Here is an 18540-nt window from a genome sequence, read left to right on the forward strand (position 1 = left end):
CATTCAAATCTCATTTAATTATAAGTTTCTTTGGTTATAGGGAATTGTATCATATAAGTTTTTCTAAAATTTTCTTTTGGTTATTCAATTCGACTCAAGGGTATAAGCACTAATAACATTAAAACATCTTATCATTATATATGTTTTAGAACTATAATTTTATTTTAAAATCTTTTTACATCTATAGTATTATTTTTAAGATCCTTATCAATAGCAATTTTGTGTTTCACTTTTTCAGTATATCAAATTTTAAATTTAATACTATAATTTTTTTCTAATCCGCGTAGTTGCTTATAAGCAAATAATAATAATTATTTTCTAATCATAATATCTATCCATTCTAATAATTTTTATTCATATATTTCATATTGCTAACCTGATATTTTATTATTGACTAACTTATTTACTATTATTGGTCCAAAATAATGAGTGCACATTTAATTACTTGGCACCACGTTTAGAAACTGATGTGATGAGCCGTTTTCGGGTAATCTCTTAATCTATCATTTATAATTCAGGATATTTATATGGTAAAATATCACTTTTGAATAATGACTTATATGTTCATAAGATCTAACATAGTTTTATATAGATCGTAAGTGACGTGACTTAACATGTTTTAAGATTGCAGGGTAACCTTTCATCTTTTTCATTCAGTTTTAAGATTGATATTACGAGTATTTTTATTTTATATTTATTAGATTTCATATGATGAATCCTAATTAAACCGATATATGTTAGACCGGTCAAATGCTTAGACGCAGGAGACCAAAACATAACAAGGCCTGGTTGAGACGCAATCCAACTCGCCACGTATTAGACAGGTGACATCCATGAAAGCAGGAGACCAAAAACAGAAGAGAGAGGCTGGTCGAGACGCAATCCAAGTCGTCATGATGTCGGATCTCTTAACTTTGGAGCCAACTCATAAACTTGTTAGTTGGGATGATGCCTGGTCGAGTAGCCAAGTTTGGGCTACCAAAAGTCCGATTGGCCTTCCATTCCAAGATTTATATGTGAGCTATATTTATATAGTCCAACTTAAATGGGAATCGAATTAAATGGGATGTCCCACAAAGAGAGTTAATTAACAAGGAACTTTACTGGAATCACTCACTCTTCTAGCAATAGTAGTGTAAGCAGAGCTTCTCAGACACTGAACACGGTGGACATCCAACATTTACACATCCCCTCTAGAACAGGAGCTGATCTCTACTCCCTTGAAACCTCAGACACCCTACACTTGCAATGCCTCCTCCCATGGCATCGAGGTCCTGCAGGCTCATATCCAGCAGCATCTCGTAGTCATCCCCACCACATCTCGAGCCCACTCCCATCACCATCGTCCTACCGCTCCCCAACTCCCGAGGGAAGTCCACAAGGCTGCCACGCAATACTGCCCAATTGAGGACGGTGTTTGAACCGTTGTCTTCCTGTCTCTCCTGCGTCGTCATCATCTGTTCCTGCCACTCCTCGGCAATGCCACTCTCAGGCAGAGGAAGAGGAGGTGAAGACTCCTCGGTCTCCATGCTGTAAACCACTGCACTCTTTTTCTTCTTCCGGAATACTCGGCACAACACCCAGTCTTCCTGCAGTTTGTTCAGGTCAGTGACTGATAGTTTATGGTGCCGAGGGGAAGAGAAGCCGGATGAATACCTTGGGAGGTGTATGTGGAGCTTCCAGTCGGAACTCATGCATGACCCAGTCGGACTTCACCCCATTGGGAGCTCTTCCACTGTAGAAGACTAAGGTCTTCCTCATCCCCATGACGAAGGTGCGCGTCGTGGGTGCATAAACACTACGGTCTTTGCCTGTGGCCTTCCAGTAACCCGACCTGGTTGCTCGATTCATGCGTAATCCCGTGGCGTATTTCCGGTCCCGAAAGCTGAAGAAGTACCACTCGTCCCTGCTGAGTTTAGCCACCTCTGACCACATCGAAGTGTAGATCTGTAATCAGTGTCCACAGAAGTGCACCAAATAGCTGGAATCATGTGGAGCGGGGGAGGGGAGGAGGAGGAGGAGAGAAGCAGATATCGACCTGGAAGTTCCCATGGCTCACGAGTGTGCAGATCCACCTCCACCATTGTGCCGCCGCCTGAAACACTTTCATTAGCTACTTTCTTGAAGAGGTAGTAGCAGACGAGTTCCTCGTCGCTCGGGCAGAACCTAAACCCTGGTGGGAGGGTGGACTCGATGTCCCTTAGATCCATAAATCTTTGCTGCACCAGAGAATATAGTCAGAACGACACACAAAGAGGATGATGGGTAACCGAGACACGGATACATATTTATATAGCACGAGGAGAAGGCCATGAGTAGTGGAGTTGGTGAGACCGTCAAGCTGTCTCTACTGTTTCAGAGGTGTCGTCGCCGTCACCTGGGAGGCAGCAAGGGTCCTCGTGCTGAACTGGAGAAGAATTTCTCCTCCAGTGAGCGGTGGGATAAAGACGCGATCCAGTTATTCTAATGTTGCCGTTAACCATGTCAGGGTTCAGGCGTAGACGAAGGGGAAGGTGACTTGGCGGCAGTGTGCAGTCGCCATGTCCAAGGAACGTGGCGCCCACCTCAGTGGGCAAGACAACCTGTACATTCGCCATCCATGCAAACCTCTTGGATCTCGAGCAACTAAATCTCAGGAAATAGAGTTTTCAGGACGCTTTCGAAGCTGACGACACACCATCGAGTTGATCCGAGAAGAAGACATGCACGTGAATGCAGTTCACATGAGGAACTAATGAAACTTTCTCCTTTCTTTCACTCTTCTTCCTCTCGAGATGTTGACGATTTCATTCTGTTTGTTGCAGCTAAACGTCAATGTGCTGTATGATCGGGAATCATGGCGAAGTCTGCTGTCTGTAGATGTTGTAGGAAGAGTGACGCCTCCACACTCTTCTTTCTTCCGGCAATCAACCTTCCTCAAATCAACGAAAGATACCTTCCATGGATGACACACAGCACCTCTGCTGCGACGTTGTCATTTACTTGGGCAGCCTAATCATTCAGGATTCCGATCATTGTGCTTCGGTATATGCTATGGGCAACCGTAGTCCTCTATCTACACTGCTTCAGGATGACAATTATGAGCCACCACCCATCTATGTCATTATCATCACACTAGTACAAACAAACAAACAAGAAAAGAAGGAAAGATGGCATAATGTTGAAAGGAAAGTGACTCTGCTGATAGAACATCGAATCTAACAAAACTTTGTCCCCGATGCGGCGGTTGAGGCTTAGGGAATCTTGCGTTATCTTAGCGAGGATACATTGACATGCACAGTGTGGCATGTAAAAGTAAATGCACGAATGGTAGGGTGATCCCCAGAAGTGACATACGTCAATTTTGATGGACTTCAACGTATGGTAAGAGATACGCCCTCCTTTCACGTGATGGTTTACTGCTTCCTTACAGTGTTGGCAGCGGCTTAGCTTGACCTTGACCTTGACTTTGACGATGACAAGCCGTAATTAAAATGCAGATGCCAAGTCGAACGACAAGTAGATAGCAACGAGGACATGTGACAGATAGATAGATAGATAGCCAGCGTGGAAAGGAGGGAGATCGCTGTCTGCAAGTTTTGCGCAGGACAGTGGGAATGACAAAGATTCTCCCAAGCATTTCCATGGCAACATGAATGATCAGAAGCATGCAAGTGCAGTTTGGCGCGTCGTAGGGACAGTGCTTCTTCACGCATCATGTTGGATGGTGGCAGCCCCGAGTACATGAAAAAGTGTTTTTTTTTTTTTTTTTGAAGAATCCACACGAAATTGCTTTTATTATATGTTTAAACTTATATATATATATATATATATATATATATATATATATATATATATATATATATATATAATACGGCTTACATGATTTAAAATGTGTCATTTGCCTCTTTATTAGATATTGACAATTTGGTTCTCCAATTCGACTATCGATATTCGATTAAATATAATCGATAATAATTTTAAAAACTTAAAAATTAATATAATATATTATTTTTTTTTTAAAAAAAATAATTATTTATGTGTAAATTAATTTATCTCGTGACATGGGGTGGTCAGCCTTTGATCAGAAAACCAATCATTTCAACAAAATAATCATATGATCCTTTTGGCACACACTCAACACTCGAGATCAACCTTTCAACCAACGAGAACAATCCAAGACACAAGACAGACAGGTAGAGACAGAATAAAGCATCAAAAGACGCTCATCGGAACATTTCGAAACCGACAGATGTTAGCGAGAATATGCTCGTAGGACCGAGTCAAGTTGAAATCTTTAATCGGTTTCACGAGGGACTATGGATCACGGGCCAGCCAGTGATCCGTGCTCGCCCTTGCGACGTAATGGCTTCCACCTGGATCAACTCTGACGCTTTCAAAGCAACAGGAAGAGACGGAGGGGTGACAGTGGCGAGTGTGACCAATACGACTCCACAAGAGGTTGCTCCCACATTGATTAAGACCCATCTCTACGCTGCCAACACATACGACACTCTTATTTTACAGTCTCAAATTCATTGACGCGCAGTTCCATAATGGCCTCATGCATGCATATATATATATATATATATATAAAAAGGCAAGAAATGCAACATTGTCATTTGAGATGACATGTAGTATCGGAACGAGCAGAGTAGATAAATAACCCTTTTTATTTGGTTGGAACAAAGGAAAAAGGAAGGGTTTGATTCAGAATGTATGGAAGGAAGGACAGGACTGTCTTAGCAGAAGCTAACAACAAAAACAAGAATATGCTAAATGACAGCACTTAGCCTACAAATAACAGCAACAGTGGAAGTAAGACGGGTCATGGTGCGGCTCGACCTTAAAGAATCAATCCCAATGCAGGCGACTCATGTCCGACCCAACTCCATAGAGAACAAGGAATTCAGACGCTTTAAGCAGAATCCTTGTCACTTTCCTCTATAAGCCACATCTTTTTCTGTATCACGAATACCATCTCCCCATCTTCTGAATCTGAATTGGGTTCCGCATCCTCAACTGCCACCGATTCCCAGTGCAATGCTGCTAAATGCCTCTTAATGAAGTCTATGACTGGCTTCCTGTCTCGGACAATCATGAAACCGGTTGGCCTTAGAATGCGGTCCATCTCAATAAGCAGGTCCTGAGCACTGCACCCTTTCTTCTCTATGTCAGAAAAGACAGTCCAGGCATGAAGGAGATCATACGTTCGAGGGTACGTCGAGAATGCCTCACACCTGTCAATTGTTTGGTGATGATAAGTAAAAGAACAAACCAAGTGATTTTGCATAAAAATTATAGCATTTCACTAAGGTTCCGCTGCCTTGGTCAGAACATTTAAGCATACTGTGACGATTAGTCCTAAAAGTATTCTGGATGACTACAAACTACTCAATGTTGCGCAAGCGCTTCCACAAGGTAGTGAGGCCAGTCCCCAAAGGAAACAGCAATGAGGGCTTGAAGAGGCAAAAGGTACCGAGTCCATGAATTTAACAATTGCATGACCTAGAATCAGTTCTCGCTACATTCAGCAAGAAAAAAATAATGAATAAAGAAAGTATCTCAATGTATAAGGGAAAACCAATGATATGGACTTGCAACATAAGGAGCTAATGTAATTGGCAACATAAATAAATGGCAGAATATCTCAATTGGTTTAGAACTAACATGGAACATCATCACATAAGAACAAAATTTCAGACAGTCGTTAGAGATGCCCCTAGCTTTGCATCAGCTGGGGAAAATATGGGACTTAAAATAATAGTAAAACAATTATACAGTTTCTTAGCTTCCCAACAAAAAGTAATAGCAGAAAGAGGGAAGAAACTTGTGACATGATCAGATTTACAGGTATGTCATATTTTCACATCAAACTATGGCAGAAAAGGATTCAATCAATTTATAGACCATTCTGAGGTTATACAAGCATGGAGAAAGACACGTGGAAATTTTCAGTTGCTTGAAGGAAAACCAAGACAAATGACTTGGAAGTTATCCACAGTTGGAAGTCTGGCAGTTTCAAAGAAGCTATTCTGAAACTTAAAGGTCTAAAGAAACTATTTTTCTCAGTTTTAATAAGTCATTCCTTCAATTTTGATACTTGCAAACATGTATCACATGCCTATCCAGTAGCTAGGAGAGAAAAAACCAAGTAGAAAAACATGTCTATGAATGCTTAGGAAAGATAGGCATAGAAAAATTATGCAACCAGTTAAATGCAAGCCTTTACTAATTAGTTACAGTACCTACAAACCAAACTCCCATTTCATATAATAAATAAATATAAAGCTCACCAGTCATGCACACTGCCTATAAGGCCTCTGTCATATATTATCTTGAGAGTGTTCGGACCATCTTCTGGTACAACATTCATAACCCAAACAGGCTCATCTTTGAGAGCAGCAGCAAATGATCCCATGTTTGCCTTCATATCCATCACATTTCTCAGTGTATTCGGCCGAATTTTTGTACCCAAAAGGCTCCAATAGTTATCAACCCTCAGCCGCCAAATTTCCTGCAAATCATATGCATTCAGAAAACAAAATTTATTGCTGCAAGGATCAGTTATGTGTCACCATCTTCATGATTGTAGTCGCACCTAGAAGCAATATCAAATTGCAAGCACTAAGAATTGCATGTTACAAATGATACACGTTATTTACCATATCCTTCTCAAACATGTCTGTTGAAATACCAAAATCAGCAAGGCGTGGAGGTGGGGTAGTTAGGCGAGATGGCCAAGGAGCCAATCCACTTCCCTCATCTCTTTGGTTCTCTGCAAAAGTGAAACTCTCATTACTAAATTTACTTCAGGAACTTTCAATGTAATTGACTATGTAGTAATAGCTACATTACATCATCTTTTTTATCCTATAGTAATCACAGTTATTTCATGAATATAGCAAAGTAATGATGATCAAGAAATTAATGCCCACGAGTATGACTATTCTACCAATCTTTATTGGTTAGCAAGTAAATTATCGTTAGATCTGGTGTGAAGATGACATCAGCTTTCCTTATATGTTCACCATGTCATACTAAAATAGGCTAATAATTTTATTGGGACTCTAGAATATCCATTAGGCAAAATGGGAAAACATTTGTTAGGCACCACTATGTGGGTGATTTAACAATCAACAAAGCCTCAATACACTGTTAATTTGACAAATAATCTCAGACAGCATAGGCTAAATCACATCACATCTTAGATAATTCATAAATGTAAAAGTGTGCATCTTCATTTTGTAGAAAAATTAGAGCCATTGTCTGTCATAGTAAGCTCTAAAATCTTTGCTAAAGAAAAGAATTAGAGACTTCTGGACTTCTGGTCATCATCTTTAAAATCTTTTGGCTCAAGTGTAACATGACATAATTGGTTTCTAATTAAGTTATTCTTTTGAATCTTCGAGTCCAATGGTAGGGCCATATTTGTTGTTACGTTTAAATCAACATTGTCAAGTATTCCGGAGAAAGATCTCATTAAGAATACTTTGGTTAACTGAAGTCTTCAAAGAGTAGCATGCAAAAAACTCAAATGGTAAGAAGCTCAGAAAGCCTCAAGCAAAAGAAAATCATGTTGAGGATAGAAAAATGAAGATCACCACAAAAGCTGAGCACTCACGTTCAGAGTAAGAGGTAATACAAGCCTCCATTGGAACACCCCAAACTGCATCCGGATCATCATCAGATCTGCATAGAGGTGGTCGTGTTCCTGGCTCCCTCTTCAAGTAACAATCATTTGTCAAAGGTTTCACCCATATCACAGTTTGGTTCTTTTTGGCAGCAATCTTCCAACACATCCGCTCAACTAGAGCACTCATCTCCTTCCATATCCTGAGGTCTTCTTCATCCTGTGCATATGCTTCAGGAGATGAGTAGGCAAAATAGCCTCCTGGTCTAAGCAGCCTATCTAACTCAAGAAGAAGGATCCCATCTCTCTGAAGCCAATCAATTCTACATCGAGAACAATGTGCAAATTCAAAAGATCTGCTTGGGTATGGGAGCCTCTTTGTCCCTAGTACACCAAGGTAAGCAGGAATTCCTCTCTCTAGAGCAAACTGGATCTGATTTTGATGAACATCATTAGGTGCTAAAGACATAGCTATGATATCAGATGACAAAAGATATCCTCCAAAGCTGGCAACTCCACAACCAACATCAAAAACTGTCCGGATCCTTCCCTCATTGTTCAAATTATTATTGGTGAAGTTAAGCATCTGTTGATCCAAATGAAGAATGAGTTCCAAAGTTACCGAAAAATCAAAGAACCAATAAAATAACAAATGTGAAGACAATAGAATATATCAAGAAAGAGTTAATTTCAGAAGTCCATAACTATTTCAAGAATGATAACAGCAACTAAATGTATCAAAAAGATAAAATTTTGCATGATATGACCAACATGTGAAAATCAGACTCACATTTGCAAGATGTGCAATATACTTATCAGCTCCATAGTGAAAATGAGTGCCACCTCCAGGAAAAACAATCTTGTCTCCCTTGACAACCATCCAGTTCTGGTCAGACTTCTCATGTGCAAGGTGTGTATGAGGAATATTCACTTGCCAAACTTCATCTCGGCTTTTTGGCCACTTCATTGGAACCTATAGCATAATAATCACAAAACACTCATTAATTGCCCAAGAGAACATAAAACAGTAGCATTAAGCAGAAGATGATGAAAAGGATGTGCCCAAGGGCATCTTTTGCAGCAATTATTCCTTGTCCAACCTTGTATCCAGGTGGAGGTGGAATCAAGCAGTTGTAACGCCTCTCAGGCTGTGGACAATGTCTCTCGTAATGCTCCATTAGAGCTAGATCCAGCTTCAGTCTTGTCTGGTAAATAAGATTTCTGTCTAGGCAGGGAATGAGCTCCGAATGCCGATCATCACAGACCTTAGGGAAAACAGAACAAATCAACTAAAGCTTGTACAATCACCGGTGCTCATAAAGAGATATAGCTAGTTCAGAATTCACTTACAGGAAAACTTTTGGGTATGAGACCATCCTCTCCACCCTCCTGACCAAGAATGGACTCTTTTGATTCACCTACCTCTCCGTTATCAATGCTAGACCAACCAAATGATCTTGAAATTCTACTACCATACTCCAATGCGGAGTTAGCATGCTGCCCACGGGGGCCAAAGAAAGAGCCATAGTACAGAACCAGAAAACCTATAAAGAGGACCACAACACACAATGATGGGACCAAGTGTTTCTTTTGGCCTCCATCTCTTCCCCTCATCTTTTGGAATAGAGTTCTAGCAGAGGACGTTCTATTAAAACTCTCAATAGACTTTATAATGACACCCCTCAATCCACGTAATCAAACATATTGAACCCCTACAACAAGCTATGAACAGGGTGGTGAACCTTCAAAGTCTCTGATATGTTTCTTTCCTGCCAAACACTAAATTACTGAGGTGGAATGACAATACCTACAAGTTCTGATCTGACTGTTCCAACTCAAAGCAAACGACCTGCAAGAACCAGATGTTTATACTTGATTCATTATCAGCATTTTATTTTTTGAATATATACAAGAAAAGATGTAACCAAAATTCATATGTTCTTCTTCATGTGAATATGACGATATGTGCAAGCTCAAGGAGTATCTATAAGAGTGGAGGGCAAAAAAAGAAAAGATGAAGAGACTGATCATTTATGCAAACACAGAAGGTGGGAAAGATGGAATTTATGCAACTAAGCTTCAGTTTACAATGGAAGATGTCGAAGAAAGGTACAGATTCTGGGAAAAAAATTCTAAGACCAAGCGCCGAAACGAGCGACAATCGCAGCCAAGTTATCACAAATTAGAACCTTCTTGCTATATGTGGCAGAGAGCATCGGGGGTCTCTTTGTAAAAGATTCAGAAACATCACGCAAGCAATAATAAATCCACTAGCAAAAAGAGATTGGCTGATCCACGATTCTAAGCCCCGCGGTACTTAAATCACCGACAGAAGAGGAATGGAGATACAATTACGGAAATTTTTCTGGGGATAAATCTCTACAGTTCTCGACTTGGTAAAAGAATCAACAACGCCACCAACCACGGAGAAGATCCGACGACGATCTAAGAAAAATCAAGAAAGGCAACATGCAATTAAGACCAGAGAGAAGAGCACCTGATCCAGGGAAGCAATATAAAGAACGCAAGAAACCCTTGAAACGGATCCAACTTCGTCGAGAGGATCCCAGCAGAAAAATCTCTGTTCGCACCCTAAAACGCAAGCCGATCCAGATGTAGGAGTACTCACCCGGAATCTGAGATCGGAAAAACCCTGCGAGGGATCTCCAAAAGAACGGATCGAAACGGGCTTTTGCTAGGAAGGGGAAGGGGAAGAGAGAGAGAGAGAGTGGGCGAGTGGAGTGAGGGAGGAGAAGCAGATCTGAGAGGTTTGGAGAGCGATGGGAGATATATATTATTTCTGGTGAATGTTACGATAAATTACTCGCAACGGCGACGACATAGATTGGTGAGGGTCGAAGTATGTAAATATAAGAACATTTGGATGATGGAGATCAAATCAGATGGGTCGCTGCTAAATTTGGGTATGTCGGCAACTCGCATGTACACTGACAAGCTTGAGATGAGAGGGATGATGATGGCGAGTGCGAATCGCGTCGTGAACCGATCGATCTGCACTGTCAGTAGGCGACGAAGATGAGAGAGTGTTTTATTATTGGCTGGTTGGCACTATGAGTAGGGCCCACACGGACTTGGAGAGAGAAAGAGAGGGAAAAGGAGTGATTAAATGACTCATTTGCCCTCCGTCGCACCACCCGCACGGATCTATTCTCTATGGCTGTGGAGACGGATGGAAGTTATAGCGAGTCTGCACGGTCACCGAGGAGATCAGAAGGGCGAAATCTTACGATGCAAATCGAAGGCTACATCAGAAACAGGTCGGATTGGTCGTTACCATCGAAGGATCGAGGAAGAAGATGTGGGTAGCACTCATGACTACGTTCCATGGGTAGTAAGGAGTTCTCGTTACACTGAAGTCAGTCATAAATACTGAATAAAATGAACTATTGTTTTATGCACTTACTAAAAAAGATCCTGTTCACAACTCAAAACAAACATACATTGCGCATTTACTGTTTTTTCATTATCTATATATATATATATATATATATATATATATATATATATATATATATATATATATATATATATATATATATATATATATATATATATATATATATATAGCAAACATAATCTTATAACATAATATATGAAAAATAAAAATATAAAATATTATATTAAAATAATTTAAAATACTACATATATAAAACATAATAAATTTATAAATTTCTATATCTCATATCATAATATATGCATGTACTTCCATACGACACATCATTGTAATATATACATGTACTCCTATATGATATATCATAGTATATACGTATAGTCTCATATTGTTATATCATTATATATATATATATATATATATATATATATAGTTTCACATCGTATGTTATAATATATATGTGTACTATTATATTACACATCATAATACATACATAAATTACACATTATAACATATTTATATATTCCTACATTGTATGTTATCATATATACGTGTATACAAAATATTTTTATCGTAATTTATATTTTTTAGCTTATAAAAAATATATATACATTCATATTTAGCTCATGAGAATCATATCATTCGAAACATATTTTTTAAAAATATTATGGATCTTATAATTTATACAATCATTATTTTATAATAAATTAAACTTATACTTATCTGATTTAACTAAAAAATAAATATAATAGTAAAAGATAGCATTCCTTGATGATCAAGTATGATAGAGTATTACACCCATCAAATTGGAGCATAGGATCATCATATGTCTTAATTAAGAATCTTATATCTTGAATTATTGATTTATAATAACTCAAGAATTCATACAAATATTTTGATAAAATTTCTAATATAATATATTATAATTATCCTAAAACTTTATATAAATTTTATCATTATTTTTTAATAATTCACTCTATAATCAATGAACTAATTTGTATCACTCAAATAATCATACAATTCTATAAATATGTCTTACTTTATATTTTAGCTGATCAAATGATCTTAAATTATCATAAAATTTTATAAAAAAATAGAAAACATATAAAACTAAATATATATACTAATATTTAGTCTAAAATAAAATTATTTAAAGGCTAAATTACTCTTTTAATTTATTATATAATATCTATTATATTCTATTGAAACTAGGTTGGGATCATCTGAACTTATAACCCTTATATCTTGATGCATACAAATGATATTTACTCAATTTTAAATTAATAAGGGAATCAATTCATCTTAAAGAAAACCCCTTCTTAAAATAAAAAAAAATTTAGTGCCTCAAAGGAACACTCATAACTCTATATTAAAGTCATATTAAAGGCCTTAAATCATACGAGATTCATACAAATTATATCCAAAAATTAATATTAATTCAAAATCTAGGATACCTAAAAGTAGCTAAAAATTTTAGTTTATAATATGTAAAACCAAATTCCTAGGTATTGTCATGGAAGAATTAAATTTTTTTTATCTCAGTCTTCCTTACGGCTAGGGTTTCCTAGCTTATACGAGAAAATTGAAAGAATAACTAAAAAAAAAAGAGAAAAGATTATATGTTATAAGGTCAGTAAAAAAGATAATATTAAAATAAGATAGAAGTGCTTAAGAAGTTATCTTGAAATCTAGAATTCAATCTCAATCTTATTTCAATTTTTTTTATTTTATCAATATAATTATAAGGTTTTAATAATTATATTTAAGTCTAATTTGATTTGACAAAGATGATATATATTTTTTTATCTAAGCGTATCCTTCAATTTCACTTATGTATCTTAATATTTTTAGTATAACACTTCTCTTATATTTATATTTATATTTATATTTATATTTATATTACTTTATCCATGTTTAGTAACTTATTATCTATATATATGAAGTTTAAAACTTAAACTTTCTTATTGTTCAAACTTATTCAAACCTTGATATTCACTTGAGGTCGATTACAATTCAATTGTCACTTCTAGTTACTATATATATGTTTATTATCAAAACTTAATCTTCTACTCAAATCCACTAATACACTTAAAGCTTCTTACACCGAAGAACTATACATTTCTTATTATAAAATATATTTAAAACAAACATTAATTCTTATATATGCTCAACAAATGTTTCGCAGAAAATAATATTTTTAGAAAGTATGTACTTCAACTTTAAATATTGAAAATATGAACGTATCATTTATCATATTTATAAAATATATACATCATAAATCATATCACTTTCTCTTCACTTATAAAACATCAATCAAATGATAGTTATCAGACCTCATTCGTCCTCACTTTCCCTTATTGTACTAGGATATCTAACATGAGTAGCAAGTTGAAAATCACATCCAATATCGATATTTGTATAGATCTACCTCATTTCTAACTCTCCGAGGTGTATTAGATTGATTGGTCTTCCAGGTCACCACCAATATTTTCCTCATATAGGTCACATCATAATATATTGAATTTTTACCATTATTGAGCTGACTGAGAGGCACTGACATAAAATGTGATGATAAATTGTGTTAGCAAACGAAAAAAAAAAAAAATGTCATACATTAGAAAGCGAAAAAGCTAGTTTGAACCAACGCATGCAAAAAATATTTTGTGCAGGAGAATTCTGTGCAAAATCACTCATCACGCTTAGATGAGAATTTACTTATGTAGGGGCTAAAATTACATTAAAAAATACCTCTGTAAACCACCAGTAATGGATAAGTGGCCCAATACTTGCTTATAGTACATGCCTTGATCTATACCTGTAATCCTGTTACATAGTTTGTGTTGATTTGACTCACTTTAGGTAAAACTACTTGTGAGGGTGGAGAATTTAGCCCAAGTGGGAGTGTATTCTCTAACGAACCAAATGGAACATGATCTGGTGGTTTCTGGACTGCTTTCTTGACGGGACGCAAGCAGGCAAGACGACCATTCAGCTGATTATTGCAGATGGGCAATTTGTTTACTCGAGTACGTGCTTCCTTTTCCTTAGCTACCGGAGCTCCTGAGGGATCCTGTTACATCCACCGAAAACGATATCATTAAGGCATGCACAATTGGCTTCATGGTCTGCAGAAGATAACTTCGTTCAAGTATATTTGGAACATGGAAAGTCATATTACCAATCGAAGCTCACAAGGAAGTGCGCTGCACTAATCACAATTACTCAAAACCAGGCAACAAAAGGAAAACAAAGTACTGTACCTACCCCAAGCAAAAGAAATGTGAATTTTTTGTTGTCTTCCTCGAGATTTATATCGATGAGTTTGCGCAAATCAGCAAGAGTCGAGTCCCTCAACACCTTAAGCTTCCTGATCAGACTGCCTGAAATTTCCTTCGAGGCCTCCCATTTTACATATATGTTCACAATGTCATCTGCATCCACCTTTCCAGGGCTGCAATTCTCCATCAAATCTTTTGATGGTTCAGAAGAAACACATCTTTTGAGTCGTTGATCAGCTGATTTTTGCTCATCTCCGAGTTCAAGCGACGCAAATGTAACAAGCAGTGTGGAAACTGCACTTTCTGTAACTATTGATTCGGAGAGCAACTTGCCTTGAGGTGCGAGCTGAGATTGTTCCAGTCGCAAGCCTAACTTTGATTCATACTCTTCGCCAAGCATCAAAGAAGAAGGTCGTCTATTTTCATCTTGATTACCTCTCTTGAGAGGAGAGGAAACTTTCACCTGTTGTGATAGCACTCTGTGGTTTCCACAGAGTCTGAAAATATTCTGGACACATGTTCTTCTTCTAGCAGAGATGGCATCTATTGTATTTTTGATAGAGTTGGTTTCTGCTCCTACCTGCTTTTTCTTTGAATCACTACCACACCCATCATGGTCATCGTTCAACCCAGAATCTTCAAACGGCATCAAGCAACCAATCCCGCGTGCATGGCTCATGTTCTCTTCGACTACTTCCTTATCAACCTCGTCTTCGGTGCTTTCTATGTCTTCTTCATCTCCCTCAAAAACAGTGCTCAAACTCACCTTCTCTGGGAATCTAAGCACACTGGAGTCAGCATCCTCTTCAAAATCTGAAAGGCAAGCATCCAGTGGGGACTGTTTTGGATAGCTTATATGCCGGTAGGAGTCCTCTCTGATCTCCTTTACATCATAACTGTCCTGTTGATCTCCCATGTCCAAATCCATAGATTTCACCATACCTGGTTCTCCTGCATAAGTTTCTAGCCGCTTCATAAATCTTCCTCCGTCCATGTCATGCAATGTATCCTCACCGGCTTTTCCTCTTCCAAGTTCCACTTCCTCGAGTCTCTGCTTTAGCATAGTAAGCTCCGCTTGCTGTTGTAACATTATCTCTTCCATCTTCATCAATTCAAGTTTTAAAGTCTTGGTTCTTTCGTCAACCGTCAAGTTGATCTCTGCCTCCTCGACTCCTGATTCCCTTTCTTCAATGAGTTGGAGCCTTGCTCCGAGTTTTGCAAGTTCCGCATCTTTCTGCAAGAGCTCTTTGCGAGCATCATCACACTCTTTCTCTTTAAGCTTGTTCTCCATTTGAAGTTTATACATGACCTGGTTCATTGCTACAATTCTCGACTTGAGGAGTAGCGAGGATTCCTCAGGATCAACTTTCTCCTTGGGTGTTGCCATACGAGTAACACGGATGATGCATTTTGCTTTAGCTCCGTACTCGAGAGTAGAAATGGTTTTGTGGGTTTCCTTGGGATCAGGGCTTGCGCACAGAATCATCAAAATCTTTGATTTGTCATCCTCAAAGGAATCCTGAGAAAATGAAAACAAAAGGCAAGAATTTCTTGATCACTGTTCATTTCTATGCTGAAAGTAATCGTCGAATAAGATTGCAATCGGCAAGATCATATGAATGAATACCTGTAAAAGCATTGTGAGCTTGCTATCCCTGAACGGAACATGAGAATCACCATTTGCAATGGATTCGACCACCCTTTTAAGAGCAATATTCCCTTGGTTTATTTTAGCTGTCTGCCAATGATTCACCATCACTCAATTCAAAATATCTGATTCATGAACATATCATAAATTTAACAGCAGAAACAATGCCACAAGAATCCATAGAAAACCACTTTGCAGAAACAGATGTATAATTCAACACGAGTTCACTTACTCAAAATTGGACCAAGTTTTTAAAGCAATAATGATAGAAATCGACATGATTAGCAAGAAAATACATTTTTGCATGTCAGATTATACATGCATAGAAACATTTACAAAAGGAGTGACTGATATAGATACATGTATGAAAAGATCTGCCAACAGCTAAGAAGTCATGTTAAATACAGTCAAGGGTACTAAATATAACAAGAGGTGAATTTGTGAATAGAGAATGATACCTGCATTTTTGCTTCAAGACCAGTTTGACCAGCTGCTTCTATGTTTTCAGAACCAGCCATGTCGACAAGCATCAGCCTTCCTCCCACAGAAGGAACATCTAAGATTATCTGCATATTTGTTAAGAAATAATAATAATAATAGTAAGCTAAATTTCCAAAATTCAATGAGTCTAGTGGTTCTGAAGAACAATTATTAGAATTAGAAGATGAGAACAAAAACTAAATTGGTAGTGAATATACCATGCAGTGGCTCCGTGAGCTTCTTTCATTGCAAAGAGTGCTCTTGACAATCCGCCGCTTTTCAACTTTGGCAACTTCCCTTGTAATCTTTCCAGCCTCATTTCCAGATATGTAACTTGCATTTTTGGCCCTTTTACCCAGCACCTCCAGCCGAACCTGTTAAGCACAGGAAAATGAGTAGAATTAATCTCTGGAATACGTATACAGGCCAGAATGTTGGAGCTACAGAAAGATTCATCGATGAGGTGAAACTGTATGGAGAACGCCACAAGCAGGGCTTCTTCCTTCAAAAGGATGGCAGAAAGAATTCAAGCTGGACGATTTGGTTCAGAAAGTTCATCAAATAAATGCAAAAAACAGCAAACGAATCGAACCTTGGGCGTTCTATTGCCTTTGGGAAGGCCGACGGTGTGTCCCGCTCCCCCATTGGATGCCCCCGAAAGAAGATCGTAGATTTCCTCGTTGTAAATCTCCAAGACCGTTACATGGACGAACAACCCAGGACCGAAACCGCGGTCTTCCTCGTCGTTGGCAGAGGCGGCGGCGGCGGCGCCAGTGGAGCTGCCATCGGAACCATCCCTTCCTTCTCCTAAGATGTCCCTGAGGGCCCTGTACACGATCCCGGGCTGCTTGGGGCAGCCGAACGTGGCGTGGCTCTTGCCGGACCCGGTGGGCCCGTACATGATGATGGTGCACTTGGCGCCCAGCCGGACGCCCTCCACCCTGGACGCCACGAAGCGGCGGTAGAAGGCCTCGAGATCCTCGTGCTCGGACATGGAAACCCCATCGAGGGTGAAGTCGCGGTAGCCGACGTCGGCGCGGACGCGGAGGGAGCGGCCGTCGCCGGAGATCTCAAGGACGGAGCAGGCGGCGGGCCCATCCTCGTCCTTGGGAAGGTCGGCGGGCAGGTTGCGGATCAGGCCGATGACTTCGACGGGGTGGTCGGTGGCGGCGGGGGCCTTGGGGTTGGGGCTGGGGAAGTGAAGCCGGTGCTTGGAGTGGTGAGGAGTGGGAGTGGCCTTGGAGTGGTGGTGAGGGGTAGTGGGAGCGCTTCGTGGAGACGGCGTGGGAGGAGCCATCGGAGTGCGACGGTGGGATGTGGATCGAGATGGTGGTGGTGGTGTTATCGGGCAAGAAGAGAGAAGGGAAACAGAACGGTTTAATGGGTTCCCTTTCGAAACGGAGGGGATGATAGACGTTTCGTAAGCAGGAGAGAGGGAGCGTCGTCTTACGGCCACACCGAGCAACGGCTATTTTCTCTGCCTTGGGAGCATATGCCGATCATTATTCTGTGATGCGCTCCACACCGTCCATCAGCGATGTATTCGCCGTGTAGGCATCCTACGAGGCGTCCATTCGTGTACAAACCCATATTTAATTTTAATTTTTTGGAAAATAAAAAAAATAATTTATTCAACTAAAGGAAATATTTTATGGTATAATCAATGATTAATGATACATACACTTGGCATCAGTTGAGAGGGTTGTCGCTCGTAGTAATAACGGAGATGAATTCGAGTTATCATAAGATCCATTACACCCCGAGATATCATAAACTTGATGAATATAAAGATTAACCTTAATACTCTTAGGTTTTTGCGTCTTATTAACCAAGGCAAGTATTCGATCCATATTTACGTACCAGTATATAAAGTTAGGTCAAATTGGACACAAAGTAGTTTTTTGTTGATCCAAATATAGTTTCATTTGACGTTCAAGGATTTCATATATATTTTTCTTGATCCTATGGAATTATTTGTTTTGCTACCACACTTAGATTGATCGATGATCTTTTTTTAGTCAAGGCTATCATATTATGGTATAAATTTAGTAAACTTGAAGCAAAAAAAGAAAATATACAAGGATCATTATTTCTTTTTGCGTAAGGGGTT

General features: G+C 38.8%; 3 protein-coding genes across 5 annotated transcripts; all 3 read right to left on the reverse strand.

The window, feature by feature from the left end:
* Nucleotides 1-1040: 1040 nt before the first annotated feature.
* LOC135613760 (NAC domain-containing protein 21/22-like) lies at nucleotides 1041-2608 on the reverse strand. Its single transcript, XM_065110799.1, has 3 exons — nucleotides 2039-2608; nucleotides 1657-1925; nucleotides 1041-1589 (listed from the first exon to the last, which is right to left on the reverse strand). The coding sequence occupies exons 1-3, from the start codon at nucleotides 2208-2210 to the stop codon at nucleotides 1194-1196; spliced, it is 837 nt and encodes a 278-aa protein (XP_064966871.1). The 5' UTR covers nucleotides 2211-2608; the 3' UTR covers nucleotides 1041-1193.
* Nucleotides 2609-4634: 2026 nt separating this feature from the next.
* Nucleotides 4635-10514, reverse strand: LOC103989942 (probable methyltransferase PMT3). 3 transcript variants are annotated; one of them, XM_065115143.1, is made up of 9 exons: nucleotides 10242-10514; nucleotides 9802-10057; nucleotides 8963-9461; nucleotides 8713-8877; nucleotides 8403-8585; nucleotides 7604-8198; nucleotides 6645-6757; nucleotides 6276-6496; nucleotides 4635-5219 (listed from the first exon to the last, which is right to left on the reverse strand). In XM_065115143.1, the coding sequence occupies exons 3-9, from the start codon at nucleotides 9224-9226 to the stop codon at nucleotides 4898-4900; spliced, it is 1863 nt and encodes a 620-aa protein (XP_064971215.1). In that variant the 5' UTR covers nucleotides 9227-9461; nucleotides 9802-10057; nucleotides 10242-10514; the 3' UTR covers nucleotides 4635-4897. The 3 variants fall into 3 exon arrangements, with proteins under 3 accessions (XP_064971215.1, XP_009407181.2, XP_009407182.2); XM_009408906.3 differs by lacking the exon at nucleotides 9802-10057; XM_009408907.3 differs by lacking the exon at nucleotides 9802-10057 and having other exon boundaries at nucleotides 10110-10514.
* A 3109-nt stretch (nucleotides 10515-13623) lies between these two features.
* LOC135613761 (kinesin-like protein KIN-10A) lies at nucleotides 13624-17870 on the reverse strand. Its single transcript, XM_065110800.1, has 6 exons — nucleotides 17023-17870; nucleotides 16649-16804; nucleotides 16409-16516; nucleotides 15930-16040; nucleotides 14289-15821; nucleotides 13624-14094 (listed from the first exon to the last, which is right to left on the reverse strand). The coding sequence occupies exons 1-6, from the start codon at nucleotides 17725-17727 to the stop codon at nucleotides 13834-13836; spliced, it is 2874 nt and encodes a 957-aa protein (XP_064966872.1). The 5' UTR covers nucleotides 17728-17870; the 3' UTR covers nucleotides 13624-13833.
* Between the last annotated feature and the right edge of the window lie 670 nt (nucleotides 17871-18540).

Source organism: Musa acuminata, chromosome BXJ2-6, assembly GCF_036884655.1.
Source record: "Musa acuminata AAA Group cultivar baxijiao chromosome BXJ2-6, Cavendish_Baxijiao_AAA, whole genome shotgun sequence".
NCBI lineage: Eukaryota > Viridiplantae > Streptophyta > Magnoliopsida > Zingiberales > Musaceae > Musa > Musa acuminata.

What these genes read in the sequence shown, in the direction of transcription:
- LOC135613760 (XM_065110799.1), bottom strand. Translation starts at nt 2,210, where the DNA reads ATGGATCTAAGGGACATCGAGTCCACCCTCCCACCAGGGTTTAGGTTC. An exon ending in TGAGCCATGGGAACTTCCAG is followed by an intron (nt 1,926 to 2,038) that starts GTCGATATCTGC and finishes CGATGTGGTCAG; the next exon opens with AGGTGGCTAAACTCAGCAGG. An exon ending in CTCCACATACACCTCCCAAG is followed by an intron (nt 1,590 to 1,656) that starts GTATTCATCCGG and finishes AACAAACTGCAG; the next exon opens with GAAGACTGGGTGTTGTGCCG.
- LOC103989942 (XM_009408906.3), bottom strand. Translation starts at nt 9,226, where the DNA reads ATGAGGGGAAGAGATGGAGGCCAAAAGAAACACTTGGTCCCATCATTG. An exon ending in ACATGTTTGAGAAGGATATG is followed by an intron (nt 6,497 to 6,644) that starts GTAAATAACGTG and finishes TATGATTTGCAG; the next exon opens with GAAATTTGGCGGCTGAGGGT. An exon ending in ATAGGCAGTGTGCATGACTG is followed by an intron (nt 5,220 to 6,275) that starts GTGAGCTTTATA and finishes AACAATTGACAG; the next exon opens with GTGTGAGGCATTCTCGACGT.
- LOC135613761 (XM_065110800.1), bottom strand. Translation starts at nt 17,727, where the DNA reads ATGGCTCCTCCCACGCCGTCTCCACGAAGCGCTCCCACTACCCCTCAC. An exon ending in GCTCACGGAGCCACTGCATG is followed by an intron (nt 16,517 to 16,648) that starts GTATATTCACTA and finishes ACAAATATGCAG; the next exon opens with ATAATCTTAGATGTTCCTTC. An exon ending in GTCTTGAAGCAAAAATGCAG is followed by an intron (nt 16,041 to 16,408) that starts GTATCATTCTCT and finishes AATCATTGGCAG; the next exon opens with ACAGCTAAAATAAACCAAGG.